Source organism: Prinia subflava, chromosome 1 (assembly GCF_021018805.1).
Source record: "Prinia subflava isolate CZ2003 ecotype Zambia chromosome 1, Cam_Psub_1.2, whole genome shotgun sequence".
NCBI classification, from domain to species: domain Eukaryota; kingdom Metazoa; phylum Chordata; class Aves; order Passeriformes; family Cisticolidae; genus Prinia; species Prinia subflava.
In genome coordinates this window covers 25,209,980-25,233,071 of record NC_086247.1, presented here as the reverse complement: position 1 = coordinate 25,233,071, position 23,092 = coordinate 25,209,980, and the positions used below count along the sequence as shown (strand labels likewise).

The window sequence follows — 23,092 nt, the reverse complement described above, 5'->3', positions numbered from 1 at the left end:
AAAAGCTCATTTAATCATCAAAAATCTATTTTCCATATGAAGTTAATCTGACAATATAAAAGTATTCAGGGGTTTAAATAGTTATCTAAAGATATTTTAGAAGATCTGGGATATTCAGGAATGTCCAAGATGTCTCCACAGGCCTGACAAATAGCACACAGGACCTCGAGGAGACCCAGGGACAGGATGAGACCTCCTCCTGGGGCAGCAGCTGCAAACCAGGTGGGTCTTGGTAGGGCACCAACTCCAGTTTAGATACTTGAATAGCTCTGAGGTCTCTGAAGGGTTTTTTTCCCTGGAGGAACTGTCTCTCAGAGGAAGAGCAGGTGATGCTCAGCTGATCCAACAGTGTCTTTTATCAGTCATTGCACCCATTTGAAGTTCACTTTTTCCTTGGCTGAAGAGCACCCCCCTCTCTGCCTGGCTCCTGCCTTCCATTTCACTGTTGGTAGAAGCATGGTGGGCTGGTGGCCAGGTCACTGTGCCAGAGGGATTTCAGGGTGGGACACACTCCCTGCTCCATCATTTCAGTGCCTATTGGCTTGAGCCTCACCTGCTAATCTGTTGTGGAACTTGACACAGAGAGTAACAGCTCTTAACTTACTGGAGCAGCAACTGCAATGGAGACTGTTTGCACTGGCTCTGTGGCAAAGTGGTGGGAATCACTGAAATCACTGAATCACTGGTGGGAGTGACTGAAAGTGGCAGAGCTGCTTCCTCAGGAGAGCAACACTGGGGATCATGCACTTGTTTCCTTTCCTTGCAAGTGCAGGGTCTGTTTAGCACTCTCACTCAGACTGTGACCTGCTCAAAAGGGACTTAAGACCATCACAGCTGTTGTAAATGTGATCCAGTCTCCAACAACAAAAGGCTTCATATCTGAGCTGCTGCTTAGATTATATTGGTTATATTTATTATATAGTGCATTTTCATTTCAAAAGGAAACAGTGTTATAGAGTCTGACAAAAAAAAAAAAACCCTTGAAACTGGTTTTGACAGTTAACACTGCTAATAAAGGTGGAACTGTGATCCAGTGAGTAGGAGTGTAGCTTGACCTGACATAACTTTTTATCTCAAGTGTAAATCCAATGACTACAATGCAGTAGCAATCTCCTGGATAGACTTGGGCAGGACTTTTGAACAGCCAATGGAAAACATTTCTTTTTTCCACAGATTAAAGCCAGAAGGTGCTTTGGCCACAGCAGTCAATGCTTTTTTCAAAGTGATGACCTCTGAATGCACACTACTCCTGTAAATACTGAGGTACAGTTCTTTTGGAAACAAAAGCACAGCAGGCTTGCATGGAAAGGAATGGCAGACAACACAGGAAAAGAGGGATAGGACACTACAGATTTTCTTATTTTCAGACTCTCTACAACTGATTCTTTGCTTCTCTACAGTAGAAGGACCTTCTTCCCTCCTTTGCAGCTCTTTTATGAAAGACACCTAACAATCTATCTGTGATAGCAAAGGACCAGACTAGGTGAACTAGCAAAATGCATTTGGGCAGTAGTTATCAAAACTGGTTTTTTTAAAACGGGTTTTCATGCAGCATTTACATACACAAAACATAAGCATAAATTTTAGGATAAAAACAAGACAGCTCTTCAGTGGAGCCATGAAGTTCTCAAATAGCCTTCCAAGTCTTTTTAGGGGAAAAAAACCCTAACTTCCTTTTACATGTTGCTTGCAAAAACATAGAAAGGAGGGTGTGTGGTGTGCGACAGCAAGACGATGGATCAACACAGCAAGTGTAATTATCTGCTTCTATGAAATCATTAATTTTCTGCTTTGCTCAAAAAAACCCAAAGCTAAGCAAAGTCAGTGCAGCCTTATTATTACTTGAAAGTTTCTTGAATAGTCTAAAAATAGGAGCCAGTAAAGAGAGGATTATAGGAGCTAAGAGAATAACAGGGCTTGAAATTTAGTTACTGATGGTGTATTTATGGTAATTATGTAAATCACTGCATTCTTGAGCTGATAGCCATTACAAACTAGAATATCTAGATTTTTTTTTACTTGCATATTTGACTAATAGTAACAGTAGCATTTATGTAAATTTTATCTTGAAACAAATTTTCTGGGAATAAAGTTAGATAAGCATTTGTTGACAATGTTTTTCCACAACAAACATTCTGTTTGAGCAAAAATGAAGTTTTAAGTTGCTTTTTTGTTTCTGCAAAAACAGTGTTAAATTGGCTGACATCCATCTTTCCATGGACTAACATTTTTCACAGAATCTAGTCTCTTTGAAATTGCACTTTTTACAAATATGCCTCTCACAGAATTAATGCAATGAATAGCTGCTGCACAAGAATAACATATATTCTTGTGCAGCAAGACATATATACTGCTCAGTTTATCTTGAGTATTAATTTTTATGCACTGGCTTGGGAAACAGTTCATTTGTTCCTTTAGATTTATTACTATTTTTTTATGTCAATCAAAAACCATAGAATCATTACGGTTTAGAATCATTCCAGTTGGAAAAAATCCTTAAATTCATCAAGTCAAACCATTAACCTCCAGACACTGCCAAATCCACCACTCAACCATGTCCCCAGGTTCCACATTTACACATCTTTTAAATACTTCCAAGGATGATGACTCCACCACTTCCCTGAGAAGCCTGTTCCAGTCAGTAGCTGAACTGTCTCTCAACTGAAGAGAGGAATGCTTGTGATAATGCTAAATATATCACCAATTGCACCCTGCTACAGAGCAGAGAGGACCCTATGAATAAATGCTGGTTTTATCTGGGAACATTATTAAATTATGTTTTGAAATTTTTATTTTTAAGATTGGAACTGTTAGGGCAAGTCAATCAAACTAAGATGAATTCAAAAAGTTGCAAGCAATTAATTCTGAGGAGTCATGCAAGGATATTCCAGAGATTCATGCCTTTCCTCTTCTAGCTCCTTATCAGAGAAATGAAAACTCTTGGGAACTTCTTTGATCTTTTTTTTTTTTTTTCTTGTGGAAGTTTTATGCCTATTGGGTCAGAGAGACACAATGCTCAATTTTTTTGCCAGTAGCAGAGAAGATGTGTTTAGTCAGAAACGAAGATAAAATGAAAACCCCCTTCATTTAATATTCATGCTTCTAAATAGAAATTACTTCACAGTAGAAAAATAAACATTTAACTAGCCATTCTCCTCTTGATACCTATCAAAACCACCAGCAGCTTTGTTGTTCTCTATGCATTGTTGCAAACTTCTCCCTGGAGCAATGGCTTTACACATTTCCCTGCTACCTGCTAATATCAAACACAGCCAAAACAGGTTCTTGTCTCTATGCTACGTGATGCACCTAATAAATGCACCTTAAATAGGAGATTTTATCCATGCATGGATTTTGTGCATGCTCCTTCATTGAGTGTATTACTCCTTCAGTAATCCCAGTACAGGAGAGGGATAGACTGCTCTGAGAGATGCTATTACAAACGTGTGATGATATTCCTTCTAGTCAGCCATGGCTGCCTATTTTATCTCACTGTTATGTCAGCACTGCAGGTGGTTAGTAGAAATTGTCACTATTCCAGTTCTCTAGGTAAAATTTAAACCCATAATTTATGCTGAATATAATACTTGGATAAACTTGTAAAACTTGCGCCATATTCAAAGTTGAATCTAATAATTGGGCACATCCTGCCTTTGATCACTTCTACAGTGAGGATGCTGTGAGAGGTACATTTGTGTGATGTCAATACATTGAGCTTTTCTCAATATGGCTTCTGGTGAAATTATGATTTTATTCTGCTGCTGTTTTGATTTCTTCCTACATTCTGAAGAATTAGATCTTAGGGACTTCATTTTAGTGAAGTTATTCTGACTAATTTTATATCCTCAATTTATAGTTGTAACCCAGGGCATTGTCCCTCTAATCTGGGATCTAAACATACAGGGCAGGAGACATTCCACAATAAAGGGAAATTTAAATAGATTATTACTTTCTGAGTTCTACTCAGTGATAACTGCTTTTCAGTTGACTTGAGGGTATTTTCTGTAAAAATAGGCATAAATATTTCTGTGAAATTATGTTTAATATTACATATAAATAAGAAACAGAAAATTGCTAAGTAATATATCAGTAAGAGGTGTCTTACTCCTTCTCCATCTCAAGGAGCTGCTCTTCTGACAAATGGAGCAGCACAGTCAAATCACCCAGGGGAGAGGGCTGAGGCTGGCACCAGAGCCTGAGGGGATCAAAAGTTGCTGAACCTTGGTAACCCTGAGATGGGGACTGCACTAGGAGATTCCTAAACCCTGCCTCCTCTGCCTTTATAAAAGGAGAATCTCTTCTGCACTTTCTAAGATAGCCTTTAGACACTTTTAAAGACCACAGTGACCTTTTCCACAGCAAAATCACTAATTATGTGCATTTTCAGTTGCATTAAAGGAAAGGCAAATCTTTGCTGCTCACAAAGGTCACAGTTGCCTCTTGATGAGGAAGATGTGGAAAATTACCCTCATTCATTCACCCTCAGTAAAACTAACAAGCAGAACAATATGTTAACATAGCCTCTTTTCATCTCCACTGCCCAAACTGTGGTGCAGTGTAATGTGTGTGTTAATGAACAGTAACTTACAGCTAATGAAATTCAAGAAAGGGGCAATTTTTCTAGTTTATGTACAGACACCATCCGTGGGACCCATTACTGATTGGTAGCACGATGCACTGGCAATACAAATGTTGGGCATCTGTATTGGAACCAGCATTTGTATTTGAACCAGTTAAGCTGGTTCTACCATAATATAAACTTCATAAATTGATACAAAAATGTTGTACCAGTGTGCCTTTAGTAAAATAAAGTACTTTTCAAAATAAGGTACTTTTCGAAGGAAATAGAGTGGTGAAATGATACCAAAGCACGGCTAATAATTCCTCAGTGCTGAGAGCTGGGCTTGAGGTTTAAATTAAATTGTAATGGACAATCTTTTTCCCTCCATGACTTAAATTGCAATTATTTAGATAATTTATATATGCTGGATACCTTCTTCTGTGATCTTTGAAGAACTTTAGAACTTTAGAAAGACTGGTAGTAGTTATTTTTCACTGGGCAGGAGTTGAAGCTGCCCAACATTGCTGTGAGCTCAGAATTTCTTGACTCAGCAATTCTTTAAAGAAAGTAGTAAATAATTTGTAATTATTTGCTCAACCACGTGCATTAAGAGAGTTAAGTAATTCCACATAGAATAGTTGTAAGCACTAATATTTGGGTAAATATACATAAGGAAAGAGTTTGATAATTCTAGACTGTCACAGATGATGTTAGCATCCTGCCTGCCTTTCCCATCCTTACAAAAATAGCTCTGTAAATCTGATAAGGTAACTCTAAGACATATCTAAGATCACAAGGACCTTTTCCATAGGGAAGTGTTTAAATATGGAAATTATGGGACAGGAATATAAAGAAAAAAGGACTAAATCCCAGTGCAATGCAAAAACTTGGGGCAGTTCTAATGAAAAAAATCTTATTAACTTTCAAATGCAGGAAAGCTTTTCTAGGTATTTTTTTTTTCTGAAGAAGCTAGAAAGCAGTAGCCTCAGACAGCAGCAAGTATTACACAGCTAATAGTTATATGATAAAATAATCAGTGAGAGCCCACCTGAACAGTTTGCATAATGAAATAATACTGATGTACATTTATGTTGTAATTCAGCATGTCTGTATCAGATTTATCATGAGTATCAGCAGGAAGCAATATGGAGAGATCTGCAATATTTACTTTCTGAATGCCCAGAATCTTAAAATACATTCAAAAACTTACAAGAAATGGTCCATTCTGGGATAATTTGTTCACTTATTTCCAAGAGCAATGGCAAAAGCTAAAAAAAAAAGGAAATATAACCTGGATTTCTACTGTAGGGATTTAATTATCTGTCAATGCTGCACAGATTCACACATGTTCCTCTAACATGCCAGAGAATCAAAATTTTTGGAAATTGATCTTTGGAAATTGATTTTTGGAAAATGATCTGTTTGGTTCACTGAGATTTTCAATTACAATGGAGACAGTTTAGAAGAAGAATAAAATAACAGCTTTCCTATTGCACAAAAAGATTAAGTAATCATAAAAGGTTGCCATAATCATTATTTATAGACTGGTGTGAGTCCCTCAGGTAGATAGGCAATCTCTTACAAGAATCTATTTGCAAATTGTATCAATGGAAAATTATTTTTTGGAAAGTGACTCATGGTTTATTAATCTGAAGCCATAAGAAGTAAATGTAGAAGACCATGAAGCTTCTGGCTGCAAAAGTAGCTTCTGATGATTCATGGGGGGTTTAACACCACTGTTGAGATTTCTGTGGCAGAAGTCTTCCAACAAGAACTAACTTGCTAATATATATTATGAAAAGATTGTGCTCATTTGAGAGCAAAATGCTTTTAAAGCTATTATCTGACAATCTTTCATTTTACATTCAAATTTCTAAACATCTTGTATTTGTGTTCTGTTTGCAAACACATATATGAAAAAATCCTAAGAGAAGTCTGAAAATCAGAAAGGCATCTCAGCTGTAATTCACATTGGAAAGAACATGGAATACCTTAAAAATACCCATATGCATTGACAAAAATATTCAAATGGGTTCTCATATAGGAGGCAATGCCATTGAAGTGAGAGGTCTTTAAAGTTTGGGGGTAGGGGACTCATCAGAGGTGGTGACTAAAGAAATCTCTTGTTGAAGGTACCTCATACTTTATGAAACTGTTTTAGATGCAAATGTGCCCAAAGGTTTTCAAGATCAGCCGAGTGAGGAGCCAACAAATTCATTCAGAGCTTGAGATGTAAACCTATTTTCTATCTCTGTTCCTGATGTGACCTCAACACAGCAAGCAGAGGCTCTAGGGGTCTGTTCTGTCCTCTCTGTTACATTTATTAATGAGAAAAAAAGAAAGAGGGTGTTTATATTATTGTAAAGGTGACGCCCCTCACAAAGCATTACCAACCTATTAGTGCAGTACTGCCAAGTCACAGAATCACATAATGGGCATGGTTGGAAGGGAACACACTTGGGTTTTGCAGATCTGGGCTTGCCAGAAACGTCAAATTTGACCCCAGCCATGGAAATATGATTTATCAGGCCAGGGAGACAACAGGCATAAAAACTGATTTCTGAAATTATCTACACAAAAAAGCATAAATATTTTTGATACATACAATACATTGGAAATATCATTATTCAAAGAACTACCACAAATTGCTAAGTAGAGGTGTAAATTTTTATAACAACCAAACTCTCATTTAAGTAACATTTAGATACATTTAATGAAATTGTGAAATATACAGTTATATGGTTTCAAAAATAATTAAACAAATTAAAGGAACAAAAATCTGTCAAAGAGTGTTAAATTCAGAAGGGACCCTCTCTCACAGTCCTTCAGCCAACTGCTTGTGGGATTTTTCAGGGGAGTATCCTAAGCATGTGCCCTGTTCAAAGATTATTCCCATAATCAGTGTCTGAGACAGGCTGGTGGGCTTGAGAAAAGAGTGGATCTGAATTAAAACTTTAAATTCAGTTCTGCAGCTGTCAATCTTATTCTGGCTTTACTATACTTCAGAATTAATGTGCTGCCATCACCTGGAGTTAATGATGTAAAGAAAAGGGTCTTTTTGAGTAGAAACTGTGTTGTGTCACTGTGTACTTGGGCCTCTCAGTTTGAGTGGGGGTTGTGTCTACACCTGGAAATTCAGAGGTCTTTCTGTCCATCAGCAAAGGTTGCTTACGTGGTTTACATGTATAAACATGGAAACATCCAACCTGCTTCCTTTCAGAACGAAGTCTGAACCTTCCCTCGTGCACTTCTAACTTAAGTCAGCAAAGCCTGACCTTTTGTGGCTTTTTTGGTTGGTTTTTTTTCATGTAATTCTTAGGACTATCAGGAAGCTTCCAATGTGGAGCAGTTTGTGACTCGCTTTCTTCTGAAGGAGACCCTGAACCAGCTGCAGTCCCTCCAGGGCTGCCTGGAGTGTGCCCTGGACACCACGGAGCAGCAGAGCCGGCAGGAGAGGTGAGCAGAGCCAGCTGCAGGGAAGGGCTGAGGAGGGAGGGCACTGCAGACCTCCACCACTGCTTTATGTTTCACTAGAAATCTGATAGAGGGAATAACAGGACACACTTTTTATTCCCTGTAGGAGCCCACTAATAGGAGTTTTCTTGAAATTGAATGCATCTGATCCTGTGTTGGGCTGCCTATAGGACAATCATTTTGGTACATATTAGGCTCTTCTGACTTCTTTTTAAATCCCTGGACAGTTTAATATCAAATGTAGAAACCAAATCACTGCAATACAAAATGCTTTGAAATTACTAAGGTGACTGACTGTTTTGTTTGGTTTTTCCAGCTTTATGACTTTTTTTTCATGCACAGTGGTCTCCATGTTAAAAGAAGAAACAGCCAGGCTTTTGCTTGTCACAGCTTCTTCCCAGAATATTAAGCTGTATTCGTGGTTAACATCTAGCTCTATAAACTCTCAATCACCTGAGTAGCCTTTATCCATCCAAGGGTTTTAGCTGAATTTAGTACAATGATCTCTGTGATGAGGGTTTGTAGAATCAAGGATCAAAATATTTTTGAAAAGTTACTTGGCTATATGGAATTTTTTCCTCAGTATGCTATTGTTAATGACAATAAGGAAAGCAAAATACAAACTGTTGTATTTTATGGACAAAGGAGGTCTTAAGACCTTTCTGTTAGAAATGTCATTATCTTGTTTGTTTTGCTGTTGGGTTTGAGATCCCTGAAGTACAGCAGTAATACTCTGTGGGTTTGTGCCAGCACCTTGACTGTAGGAATCAAGCAGGCTGTGAAAGTCTGAGGGTGCACCAGGAATGCAGTGTCTGTGTTCCTCTATCCATGCCAGTTTCTCTGCAGTGATGCTACAAAACTCCTGTGAAGGAAGAAACTGGGAATGATTACTTAGGTCAGATCAGAACCACTACATAGACAGACACTGACCTTGAGATTTGTGTCGCTCAGAGATTTGGGTTTATGCCAGCTTAATCATCTTCTTTTTTAGATTTTAACTTCTTTAACGACCTAATCAAACTAATGAGTAATAGTGAAAATCCAGCAAATAATTCAGTGCTCTCCAAAGGTATTCCTTTTTATTTAATTCAAAAGGGAATGTAGAAGCACGTTTTTTGAGAACAGATGGAGAAGAGCTCTGCCACATATTTTTCTCTGAAAAGTCTCCTGTGTTTCTTTGCAGGAAAGATCCAACAAAACCAGAAGTGCTCTCAGTTCAGTGGCCAGGAAAACGCTTAGCTCGAAGGCTTCAGAGGAACAACAGCCTGTCATCAAATAACCCTTGTTCTAGCACAGGTATGGCATTTCACACTTCAAAGCTATTTAAAACATGTGCATACACACATATACAGAACAAACATACACGTAACTAACTCAGATACTTTACTGACAGAATACAATTTATAGAAGGTATTAACTGAAAACTTAGGAAATTGAAGAAAATTAATGCATATCCATAGGTCTGAAATTATAAAAGATAAAATTTTAATTGTAGGCTAAACTGTGTGTTTTGGATTGATTTGACATTTTTTAGATAATCTTTATTGCCTACAGATATGAATGAAAAGATGAAGGCTATAACAACCAAGTTCTCTGTGACTCACATCTCAGCTGAGGGGAATAAATAATAAACAAAAAGGGAAAATACAAAACCTGAAAGAAAATAATATTTCATTTAAGATAATTCAAAGAAAAGTCTGCAACAGAAATTCTGCTTTGGAAAATGATAGAGTACTCTGGTAAATGGGATTCTTTGGAAGCAATGACATTAAGCATGAGGCTGCAGTGAAGAAATATCTGTGCTTAGTAGCATGTCCCAGAATAAAGACATGAAGAAAATAATTCATAGAGTTGAATCATGGTTTCCTTTAGTTTCACCTAAATGAACATTGAACTGGTTGCAGCACAACCTTTGAGAAGGCAAATAAATTGCAGGGTAATTCTTTTTTTTTAATAAAAAACAGGAATACACTATGCACTATAAACTTAGTAACATTTTGTAAATGTTTATGATTTATCTTTTCCAAAGGTTGGATTGAGGAAGACAGCCAGTGGGTGATCCAGATAAACAGACTCCAGAAGCTAATTGATAGACTGGAAAAGAAGGTGTGTGGGCTTTTTCACCTGTTTCTTCTTTCACTTTCAGTAAAGCAATCCTTAAAACACAAATGTTTTCAAAGCTCCAGCTGCAACATTACCTAAGAGAGCTAACAATCATTAAACACCTACATTTTTCTTCCACCTTTCTCTTTCCTATTCATGACATTGTTTTTCCATGCTTCCCTTTCACTCTCCCATCACCACAAGTTCAACTTTTCATAAAGATATGAAAAATTGTATTATTAGGATGTTAATGTATTTAGTTATGTTTGTTTAGGGGAATGTGCTACAACCTTTCCCTTTTAGGATCTGATATTTTTCTGTTCCTCTTCAAACTTTCCCATGAAAGCTTGACAGAAAGTTTTGTTTCCTCCTTTCCCATCAGAGAATACTCATTTACAGAGATTAAACTGCTTTCCTTGTCAGTACAGTTCAACCAAAATCTGATGCAAATCTTTCCTGAGAGCCAGCTGCAGCAGCCCCCAGAGCCCAGAAACCACCTGTGGCTCTCACACCAAAGCAGAGCCCTCCAGGAGCCTGACAAATGACTCATCTGATCCAACAATGCCAGGGCTTCCCAGTGCTTCTAAAGTCCTGAGCCACATCTGTCAGTACAGAAACTGTCTATTCTTCTTGATTATTATTCAGATTTGATTGCTACCCTGGTGTTCAAATGTTGTCTTATGATCTGTGTGTGATGACTTCTTTTTTCTGGAGAAGAAAGACCAGTAGAAGAAAATGTTAGATTATAAATTCCCGAGTTGTTTTCTGCATGAAGTTCCCCTATTGAAAGACAGATAATTTCAGATAGGCACTAGGGGAGTGGCTGAATTCAGTGGATTTTGAGATTCAGTGTGTTTTTTCCTCCTTGTCCACTAGAGGTGAGGTTTTGGGTTGAAGTGCTCTCAGACTCAGGAGTAGCCCCAGTGCCAGTGCAGTTGATGCTGTTCCTCCTCACAGGTCAGTGCTCACCAGCAGTCAGACTGTGCCTGTACTCCAAACACATTGGCATGGGTCTCTTCACCAGCACCCACACAAGGCAGCACCCACAGGGGCATGAAACAGCCTGATCTTGTTTTTTCTTTTGGGCTGATTGGGATAGTCTCCTGTGAATACTGTCATCTAGTATTTGTGGTTAGACCCATAACACCCAGGCACTGGCTCAGACCATGGGTCATGGCACAAAACTGTCTCCTGTTATTCAACCACTAGTCCCACTTGAGTTCGGGAGCAAGTTACACACAGAAAATAGTGAAGTAAGGGATTTAACAAAACAAAGAAACCCAATAAATGGTGGTGACTTGGCACAGAGCTCAGCAAGAGAAGCACACTGACCTTTCTCTGCTGTTCCTCCCTCCCAAACGAAAAACTGCCACTGCCCCTAATTATTTTTCCCCTTTGGTCCCAGTTTGGTATTTCTGTTATCTCAGCCTTGTTACTGATTAGCTGCACGTGGCCACCCCCAGCACTGCTGGCCTTGCTCCAACAGGAGCACAGTGTTCCCTTTGGTTATCCCTGCAGTCTGACAGTCTCTCGCATCACTTCTCCTCAGCCAGCTGTGAAATTCGGCCATTCCTTGTGGCACTGTCCACGACTTCTGTCAGCTTCTCACTCTGCTCCTTGCCATGCTCAGTCCAGCCAGCTCTGCCAGGGAATACCCGTGAGCCTCTATCCAACTGCTTCCTCCCAGAGGTCATTTCTGCTTGGGAAAAGCAATTACACAGCAGCTGCCACATAAATTACGTTTTAGTTGCAACTTGATCTTTTTCTGAATAGATATAAATTGGATTTTGAAATGTCAAAGTCCACCATGAAAGCTAAGTCTGGCTTTACTCCCCACTCTGCTTTGGAAACAGCAGCTCACTGCCCTGCCATGGTTGTCACCTGACATGGACTAACACCAAAAGAAAACATTCAAAAGAATGTCACTTAAAAAAAGAAATAAACCTGGCATTCAGCAATAATACAATGCAAACATTAAAGAAAGCAGCCAAATGTTTTGTGGTAAATAAACTTGCAACAAGGATGTTTTAAAATTATCAAATTTCCTACAGACAAGTGACAGAGAACTTCTGTCTGAAAAAGAGCTCAGTGCCAAAGGGAAACAATGGCAGGGCACAGACCTCCCATAATTACCTCCTTGTGTGGGCCTGATACTTTCGGGCCTTAGAGATTTTAGCCTGCTGGTGGCTGCTAACTCCTTTCCCTAGGGTAGAGCTTCTTAGGAAAGTTTCTTCCCAAAACAATTTTGGCAAAACCGCTCTCCTTTCCCAGGTAGTGTTGTAGCTAAAGTCCCTGCCTACCACGTGGCAGATCCAAGTTCAATTCTCTCTGAGAACCAGAAAGGTAAACACTACCTCAGAAAAAGATAGTTGTTTTGCCAAGATTGTTTTGGGAAGCTTTCCTAAGAAACTTTTCCCTTGGGAAAGGAGTTAGCAGCTACCAGCAAGCTAAAATCTCTGAGGCCCAAAAATATCAGGCCCACATCCTTGTCTATATAAAACTTGATTAATAAAACAGTAATTACATAAGTCTAATTTTTCCAATAGACAACCTATCTATATCCACCTTTGCCTAACTTTGCATCTGCTTGACTTCGTATCTCACATTAAATATCAGCTGCCTTTCAGCAGCTACTAAAAGCCCTTGTTTTTTGACTTTGCCCTGAAACAGATTAGAAAGGCTTGCACAATCCTGCTAAAAGGCCATTTCAGAAGCCACCGCCTCTCAGCTGAGGTGAGGTAGGCCTGCAAAGGCATTTTAAAGCCCTAGCTCTGAGCTGCACCCCTTTTTACTCCTGCCTGTGTGGTACTGGGCTGGCAGGAGCTCTGTCCTGCACACCGAGCTGCTTCCATGGGGCTCAAGAGCCAGGGGACAGTGCCCGAGCGCCGTCCCCACGGTGGGGCCGTGTGCTGGTGCTCACAGCTCGAGCTCACACAAGGGCTGTGCACACCCGCCAGCCATGCTCTGCCTCATCTACAACATCATCAAAGAACCACCAGAGAGTATTTTTAACTCCTAGATGGGGCTAGCACATTATGAGTCAGTGTTCCTACTGGAAAATTACCTGGGGAAGGGTAGATTTAGTGCTAAGCCTTCTGCTGTGTACTGTCAAAGGGGAGTTTGACAATGAATCAGTAATTTGTCTATTTTCACTCAAGTTCTAAATTTACATATACTGTCAATTATTTTCTTGCTACATTTAGAGAAAATTTGTAGTACTCCCCTGAGTCATTCCTTTCCTCTCTTTTTCCATAAGTTTCCTGAGAAAAAAATGGCAGTGAAAGTGAACTTTCACTTCAGGAATACACATTTTCCCTCAGTTTTTTTTTTTTTTTTTATCTGAAATGTCAGCACTGACAATAAAGCTGGCTGTCTTTCTTTTCACACGTGTCTCATGACTTTAACTACACAGCAGCTTCACTCCTGCCTTGCTCTGCCACCTGCTGCTTGTGGAGGTTCTCTGTTCATTTGAATTCTACCTGCACATCTCTTGCTGGCTTTTCAGTAAGTACAGAATCTGTGCTGGCAGATCAGCTGCTACCTGAGGTGAATCAATCCTCACCCATGCTAGGAGTGCAAGGAAATCTTTCTCTTTTTTGCACATGAACCCTGTTCAGTGAGAAGTGAAGCACCACTAGCAGAGTGGATTTTGCTTCAGCTGCTTCTTGCAAATCAGTCTGCTTTTTTCTTTTTTTTCAGGCATGTGGATATTTTTCAGAATATCATAATGACACTGGGTTAGGAGGTACTGCATGTGCCCAACAAATAAAGAATGATTTTTTGTGTGCTACTGGTTGGTGTTTGTGTGGCTCACTGATTCCTGAAGCACACATCCAGTTTGTGTACCAGGTGTACTCACATCTCTTTGCTGCTGCCCAGCCTGTCCTCATAGCAAGGGTAGAAGTCCAGAAACCTGACTTGGACCAGCATGCACATCTCTTTCAATGCTGGAAAACAGCCCCCTGCAAGCACAGATTCCCTGCAGGGAAGTTTCTACTGTATGAAGTTTTATGATTGCACAATAGTAGCTGATAGTTCATTTCAAATTACCATTCTTGCTCATCTCCACAGTCCCTGTGACAATTTGAGAGGATGTCTGTCTTTTCTCAGTTAAGTCCAACATACATTTGGGAACAAGCAGATTTGTTAAAATGAAAAATCACCTGCCAAGCACTATAAATAAAACTTTACAAGACAGCCTGAGCTGGAATTAACCACTGAGGCATGCAAGATCTTGTAAACAATTGTGTTTGACTTAGAACTATTAAAGAAGGGATTTAACTTCTTGAGGTAGAACAGAATCTAGTTATTGGAATATTTTGTTAAAAATGTAAGAGCTGAATACAGCTGTAGTATTGACTCTTCTTACAATTTCTATTTTCTTTTCAATTGCCTCAAAGGACCTAAAGCTTGAGCCACTTGAAGAGGAAGTTTTGGAAGAAAATCCAAGACCTGTAAGTACTGTTCAAGATAATGATTTTGACATTTTATTTTAAACTCTAGGCATTGAGACCACACCTGGTCTCTTTTGTCAAAAAATAATCTAAAAAATCTTTATCCTCACTTTTTCCAATGATAAGAATCCATTTTAGTTAGCAGAATACACTGTGCAAAAGGCAACAGAACAAAACTTAGAATATGGGGACAAAACTTTTTTTTTTCTTGCATTGTTTACAAAGAATAGAATGAGCCAAAACCTTAACACACATAAGGAAAAAATGTATCATTAATACGATTTATCACATTTGGCAATAATTTTTATGGGGTGGTAGCTTCTCTGCTCCAAATGCTGCATGCATGCTTTAACCATTGTTGTACAGCCTCCCTCCCTCCCAAAACTGTTATAGGAAATCTTATGAGAAAAACTGAAAGAGTATCTCATGCTCATTACAACCTACAAAACCAAAATTGTGACCAGAAATAAACTTACTGTTAAACAAGTTTATGTCCCAAGATTGTTATACTAGCATTCCTAAATTCAGGAACCTAACGTTCATTCATTTCAACCTAATAAAGTGCAAATCAAATACACATGATAAAAAATTTAATCAGAGGAGCTGCATTAGATTTTTTAAAAATGAGATTATGCAGTATAACTTATAATCCATGATATAACAGTATTCATAAACAAGGCAGTCAAAAACCTGTGCAAGAAATTAAGTTGCACTCATTACGAAGCACACAGTGTTGTTTTAAATATTGCATTAGTAAAGTCAACAAGCTTCAATAGATTAATCAATAAATAAACTACTTGAAAGAGCTAAATGATAATTATATTAATTCAGGATAAATAGGCCTTCTGCAATGCTGATTGTTTCCATAGTCTTATTTATAAAGACAGCACATTTTCCTGCAGAATTATGCAGGGAAAGCCCCCTCTCTATTCATCACTTAACGTGGGCTATCTTAGGCATCTTGCTCAGATGAGGGTCAGGGCTCTAAAAGGTAAAAACTATGAAAGCACCTTAACAAAAGCAACCATGCATCCAGTGCAGACTGTGGGGATATGTTCTTAGCCCAAACCTCACACCTGCTGCCACACAGATCCATCCAAGGAAACACACTGACTTTACTAATAAACATCTCAAAGGTCTTTGCTTTGCCTTCTTCTGAAAAGACTCTCTGCTCCAGAGTTAGGACAACTGTCTGAAATGGACACTCATGCCTAGACATAAAAGCCTTGATGCTTGAGCATTTCTGCATCTCCACTCCAGATCACTAAAACAGGGACTGCAAACTTCAAGGGAACTTCTGTGGGTTTTCTTTTATGACTGTGGTTTGTATTGTTTCATGATTGAATTTTCTGAGTTTAAAGCACAAGGAATTCAGAGGAGGATGTGGCAGTAATACTGTAATGGTTTTGTATCAGCACATAATGATTGTTCAGCATCAAATGTCTGTGATAGAAGAAAAAGTGGAGGAATTCCGTCTTGCTCTGAAGCAGTACGTGGGATCTGCTTCTGCTCAAGGTGGCTGCTTGCAGTAAGTACAGTGTTACTGTCCTTGGGCTGATGAAATGCAGTCTTTTTTCTTTAATAACTCAGGTTATTCATGAAGAGAGAACCTATGACAATTTTCTTGCTGGGTTATGTGTGTGTGTAAGACAGAGCTTTTCAGAGACACCTAGAACTAGAAAGATGTCAGAATATGCAGATTTTAGGTACTGTCACAAAATGACAGTACATCCCAAAGATGCTGAAAAATCTTTTCAGGCTTGTTAGCTCTGCAGGTCATCAATTCATGACTTCTGGAAGTTCCTAGGCTGCCATTCTTTATCGGAAAACTAATTTGCTGTTCTTCATTTATGCTCACCTGGCAAAGGAGCAGTTTATCAACTTGTTTTCAGTCCTCTGCTTGGGAGCTTTCAGAATCTTCCCTTCAGGCTGTCATTGTAAAATTTGAATTGTTTCATATTATTATATATTTCATAATAAAGTACTGGAAAAATTAAAAAGCAAAATTTTCAATTAAACTGTGTTTCTGTTTTGCTCCTTTTAGAATTAATCAAACATTAGAGCTGGGTTAAGAATAAATTTTAGTGGCCTACCACTGTACTTAATTTCTGAATTGAACATAGTGGAGAGATCTACCATCATACATACTACAGACCATTATGAAAAAGATATTTTTGTAATGTGTACACAATACAGAATCTCCCTATATAATCAAGGGCTTCAAAGACTGCCTATCACATCCCTAATTGATGAGTCTTGTTGCTATGAGATTATCACATTTAGGATTGTATCAGTAGTGTTCACACAGACCAGAAAAATTAGGCTGGAAGAAGAGTGATCTTTCTGCAGTGGTTCACTTGTAAAGGCAGACTGATGAGGAAAATAAAATTCTCTTGTTGGCCAAGAGTTGGGAAAAAAAAAACAAACCCCAATGAGAAGTCCTCCTCACCTGCTCCCAGAAATGAACATCCAGCAAAACTCTGTAGTGACTGCAGGCTTGTCAGTGAAGAGAGATTACATTATTTCAGAATGCAAGTTAAATGGTGGCAGAAAGTTCCTTTCTTTCCCAAGTTTACAGCCATTTGGTAAGTCTGTAATGCCACCTAATGGATGGGCTTTGCTGTAGCTTTAATTGACAGTGACTTGTTTTTTCCAACCGCTTTTGATATTTTTTGCCATTTTACCATGCACTTTCACATACAGCAGGAGAAAACCAATAAATCATGAAACATTGCTTAGTACTTTATGAAGCATAAGCTGAGACAGGTTTTCAAGCACATCATTAGTGAGGTCAGCAATCTCACACTTGGGCTCAAGGAACAATCTGTATATACACTTTCTGTGTTATTTATCTAAACACTAATTTAAGTACTCAAGTTAAAATTATCCTACACGCTATAAAGCTTTTTATGCTCAGGATGATTCTGTGTAGAGGATCAAAAGATATTCTGTGGGTCGTTTTTCACTCTTGAGAAACTGTTACTTGAATAACTTAAGAACAAGTAACTAGTATGCAAAATATTATTTTAAAAGCATATCTGCAGCAGATATCAGCCTATCTGGCTTTGTACTCCATTATAGGTATACTTCATTTACTCCATTGGCTTTCAAAGCACCTAAATTCTATGACACTTTGATGCATCTCTCATACAAAAGGATAACTTCTATTTCTTAGACGATCTTCCCTGAAACAGCTGTTTGATTAATTTTCTGTTTAGCATTTGTTTAGATAAATTACACTGCTGGAGCAATATGAAAAATGAGTTTCATTAAAAATATTAATTAATAAAAATAAATATATAAGGATTTTTGTTTTTAAAAGCTCAGATAATTTGCAGTATATGATCACTATGATCACTCATTTGTTGAGTTGGTTTTGGGTTTGGTTTTCTTGTTTTGTTCTGTGGGTTTGGTTTTTTTTCAAAAATCACTGCATTTTTTCCTACTCATAAGGAGTTTGAAATTAAATGTGTAAGTCCAATAACTTTTTTGTTTAATTAAATTAGTTCTATTGTGAAATTTTTAGTGTTTCCATACAGAAGCTTCCAAGTAATTTCCACTTCATTGTTTATGAGTTCTGGGAAAACAGCAATGCCTGGAATAGGTAAGTGTCAGGGCTTTGGTGGCTTTTTCTTTTTTTTTTTTTTTTTTTTTTTTGGTAAGAAATAAAGTTTTGAAGGTTAGAAATCTGTTGTGTAGAAAGACTGAGTACAAATTACTATAAATATTACTAACTGATCTTTTGTTAAATTTATCATATGTAATACTTCAGAACAATACTTCCATTGCTAAAGACTTGAATATATTGAAACATAAATAAAAATGCCAGAAAGACAACAGTTATTATTCAAAACAGAAAAAGTCTGAAAGTGAGTACATAAAGAAATAGCATTGGATGGATGTTAGTTCATCAGAGACAGAAAAACAGGAAGACAGCAATATCACCAGTTTCATGGTAAAGGAGAAACAAAAAGACACAATTATTGAAACAGATGTGCCAGCCCGCAGCACACCTCAGCATGCAAGTAGTTATGGGGAGCTCTCCCAGAACTCCCCAATCCACATCACAGGAACCCATCCAACAGACTCCCTGAGCCTCTCTTTTGGACCCAAAATAGAAACTATTAAACATCCTACCAGCTGAATTCTAGCCTCCAGCAGGCAGATGACTAAGGAATTGAGTAGAGACAAAAGGAACGTCCTTATCTATATTTAGTTAAAACACTCAAATAAACCAACCCTATGATCCTAAATCTGTAGAGAGAAGCTGCTCTTTGGGAGATGGAGAGGTCTCTTGCAGCTTTGCTGCTTTGCTTTCAAACAAATCCCCAGCTGTACTGGGTTTCCTATCACAAAGACTCAAGAACACTGGTAACACATGTCAACACTGTACTGGGTCACAACCAAGAGATGAGCATCAGACTGACAGCGAGCTGCTCAGCAGAAAACCCGTGTTTAATAGAACATGCAGGCACTTCAGAGCTTATCTGGTCTCCTCTCCCACTGCCACTGCAAGTTTGGAAGCACAGAATTTCTGTACGGCATTAATTGTGAAATTTCTAATGCCCATTTTAAAAAAAATTGAGCCTCTTTAAAAAACTTGTTACATTTTTATTTTTTAAAATTATTTAGCCACCTTCAAATGAGTTACAGCAAGGCATTCCAAAGAAGTAACGTGGATTTCTTGAAGACTCCAGAGCTCATCACAACAATGCTAGTCCCTGGTAAATATTAACTTTTCACATTATTTTTGGTTCCATGTGAAAGGTTCTATAAGTGTGTTCTATATGCAAGATCATTGCATAACATCACTCTTATTCGAATCTTCTTTGGTAAAACATAGAGGAGAAAAGGACTCCAAATGTTTTTATTTTAAGCACATAAATATAAAATGCATCAACAAGGAGAAGACTCACAGTGCTTTATTTTTACATAGTGTGAAGTCACACGAACATACACTATTTAAGAAAATATCTAGAATAAACAATACTATTTGTGAATGGTAAAATAGGTCCCATTTAAGCTTTTCAAGGAAAAAAATGCTTTCTGATTAAGACTTCAGCTTATTCCTACTTACATTGACTGAAGGGATCCTTAGTTACTAATAACTGATATTTACTAACCAACTTATACATACTTCGTACTATTTTTTTTTAAAAGTATGGTGATAAAGATTCCAAATTATTGTTCTTGACACAATCCAATTAGCGTGTAACATCTTTCTCCTAGAAACAAGAGTTAAAAGACACCGTGTAGGTGCAGGATGAAGCAAAGAAAGCATCAGTTTCATATTTACAGAGAAGATTTTTTTTTTTATTTTAGAGAACACAAATCTATTACAATGAAGCCCTAATTTCCTATGTGTCTGACTACAGACTAAATTTAAAATAGACTAAATTTAAAATAACAAAACTCTACTTAGTAGAAAAATAAATGTAGTCCTGTACCCAGGGTTTGTCCTTTAAAAGAAATCAGCCAAGTCATCTTCAGACCTCATGAGCTTGGTGTGGACACAAAATTATATGCCAGGGATTTCTGCAGATTCAGGAGACTGAAGTCAATTAACCAAGTATCTCTGTAAATCTTCTCTCTTACTGGGATATTGCTGGATTTAAGACAAACTTGATTATAGGAAACAATGAAGCCTTTTTCCAAAATTCTTTCTGTCCAAGAGACTGCACATGATCCATCAGTGTTCCAGGGTAGTTTACTCACGGGTAAAGTACAATTAACACAAAATAAAATGTAAACACAATTTTAAATGCTTAAATATGGAAGTGTCTGAAATTAGATTCCAAGTACTCATTAAAGCATTTACTCTGCCTGCTAAGAAGGATTTCAGTCTGCAGCACTCTGTCCTGCCAGACAGTTACCATAGAAACAGCATTTCTCCCTGTGCACTCCTTGCTGGATTGGGGGGCAGGCAATGGCAATTAATGCGTTCACAGTTCTTTGCACAATTTTATACATTACCTGTAATTTAGAAATCTGTGAAATGATTTGAACTCTATTTCATGGAAGAGCTTCCGATCTATACAAATCGTATTTGTGTTTGAAAGACAGAAAATGATCTTGAAGTAAAAAATGATGGCTGCAATCTCACCAGTACACTTTACAAAAGAGTTTTAGACACCAAAAAGTGATATCACTGTAAAATCAGAAGGAAAACCCCTAAGCCTGTCTTCAGTTAGAACACAGATCAGCTCTATTCTAAAAACAAATTTACCCTAGCTAAGAAACTTTCAAACTTCTTTTACACATCTGGGTAGCTAAAAACTGAATCAATTGCAAATTGTAATCTGAATCTGATTCATTCAAAGTTTACAACTCATAAGCCTTTACCAATTACCTAAAATTAGTAAGGATACACTTATGTGGCCAAGAATGATTCAGGAAGACAAGTTCTCAAAATGTTTCAATCCAGTATTATCCTAAAGAAAATCAATTTGCCATCTGTTAAGAGGAACCACAAGCAATTATAACCACTCACACAACTATTAACTCACCAAGTTGCTTCAGCCAATCTACCAGGATGGCATGAATCACTCAGTTCACATGCAAGTGAATGTCTCATTTTTACACAAGATCTGGACCTGAGGACTCTAGAGAACCTTCGGGCAAAGAAAACAAGCTAAGGGGAAACCACTGGACACTTATGACACTGTAACCCATGAAATAAATAGTTTAATTGGCATTTTTGGGGGGTGAAATGCATTAACCCACTGATGTTTCAGAGACTACTAGGCTCATAGCCTGAATTCAAGTAGGACTCTTGAGTATGTTCTCATCATTTTTCTTCATGAATAATAATTTTCATTAAAATAGCATTAATGGAAGCATTTATGGATACATACATAAGAAATAAGTTCTGCTAATGAATTTGTGTAGTGTGAAAAATATGTGGCCTAGAATACCTCTCTACTAAGGGCACTTGGCATCTCAGATACAGTCACAATTCCTTTCCTTCCTTCCCATCTCTCTCCATAAATCTTGTGGTTCCTCTCTGCATAAGGTTCCATTTCAAAAGGCCAAAGGCTAGAGACTGTGGGGAAGAAACACAAATTGGTTTCATCCCAGCACTGCCCATAGTCTGCTGATTACAGAACTTTTTATGAGAATGACATTTTACAAGTCCATCAGTTCTCTTACTTTTGAGGACAAAAAGCTATTAATTCCTAGAGTTGTGTAAAAACCCCATCAGATTTGAATAATGTCACCAGGAAAGCAAGTCATTAAAGCTAATACAACCACTCAGGCAACATAGTGCTCATCTTAAAAACTGACACACACATCAGCACATGACTGAGGATTTATTTGGTTTGCTCTTGGGGATATGGGCACTTAATTTTATACAGCTGCACCTATGACACATTAATGCTTCTTTGGATGTTATTATCAAAAGGAGATATAATTCCTGTGATAAAGCCACCTTCCCACCACTTACACTCAGCCCTCCCAGTATTCTGAGTATTTTTTCTCACAAGTATTAGCTGCATATATAAACAAACATTTCATTGTAATATGTTATAGTTATTTTATTTAGAATTTTTACCAGAGGTCAAAGAAGAAATGCAATTTATGCTAACAAATAAATAACCTCTGCTCTCTTTCAGCATCATGGTGGGTCCTCAATAACAACTAGAAGCTGTGGTTCCAAGTAATGTTAATATTGTATTCTCTTTCATTACATTAACATCATATTGCAGTGTACAGGTGAATTTATGATGTGATAACATTTGTTATTATGGATGGGATCTTTCCCACTTTATCCATTCTAAAATCTGGAAAACTGCACATTTATTATCTTTTCTTCTTGTGACTAGTTCAGTGAAATGATGCATTCTAAAAACTGAAATAAGACAACTATGATAAACTATTTATTTGTGACAGTCCACTGCATTAATAAACAACCATTACTTAATGCTGCTGTGTCTCCTTTTACAAAAGAAAGAAGTGTGAACCTGAACACACATTTTCATACATGTCTGCAGAGAAGCTGTAAGTCATTAATGAATGGCAATTGCAGTAATGACATAGGGACAACTCTTTGTGCTAGTACAGAACTTCCTCCGAGATATTTTCTGTTCACAGCAAGACAAGGCAGCACTATCTTCTGTTAACAGACTCTTAGCCCTCCCTCATAAGAGGAAACATATCTGCCTGTCTGTTGTCACTACAGGTCCCCAGACTGAACATTGCACAACCTCTATGTCCTGACCACTCAGAAAATATTTTCTTTAGATCTCTGGCAGGTCACAGCAAAATCATTAGAGAAACTGCAGTTACAGCATTAATAGCCATAAACCTTGAGCTTGTTTGGAGGTTGGTTCTAGCAGAAGGCAGGGCTACTGTATAGCCTTGACCAATGAAGAGCACCATCTCCATGGGGAGATCACCCTTTTCAGCCCAAGTGCAGCTTTGGTAGGGATGTGCATGGAGCATTGAGGAGGAAGTGGACACCCACTGAGACAGCCAGGTCAGCCCAATCAACCTGCTCATC

General features: G+C 38.0%; 1 protein-coding gene across 5 annotated transcripts in view; it reads left to right on the top strand.

Annotated features, from left to right (window-relative positions):
* The window catches only part of NECAB1 (N-terminal EF-hand calcium binding protein 1), a 56,171-nt gene extending 33,677 nt beyond the window's left edge, over positions 1–22,494 (top strand). For 4 of the 5 annotated variants that reach the window (XM_063391427.1, XM_063391390.1, XM_063391410.1 and 1 more), the window contains 8 exons: positions 7,881–8,017; positions 9,219–9,331; positions 10,065–10,141; positions 14,539–14,592; positions 16,008–16,120; positions 18,119–18,196; positions 19,225–19,316; positions 22,206–22,494. In XM_063391427.1, the coding sequence (XP_063247497.1) occupies positions 7,881–8,017; positions 9,219–9,331; positions 10,065–10,141; positions 14,539–14,592; positions 16,008–16,120; positions 18,119–18,196; positions 19,225–19,316; positions 22,206–22,234 (693 nt within the window). In that variant the 3' untranslated portion in view covers positions 22,235–22,494. The remainder of the gene's footprint in view (positions 1–7,880; positions 8,018–9,218; positions 9,332–10,064; positions 10,142–14,538; positions 14,593–16,007; positions 16,121–18,118; positions 18,197–19,224; positions 19,317–22,205) is intronic. The other variant, XM_063391418.1, reaches the window with a different exon arrangement.
* Positions 22,495–23,092: the final 598 nt, after the last annotated feature.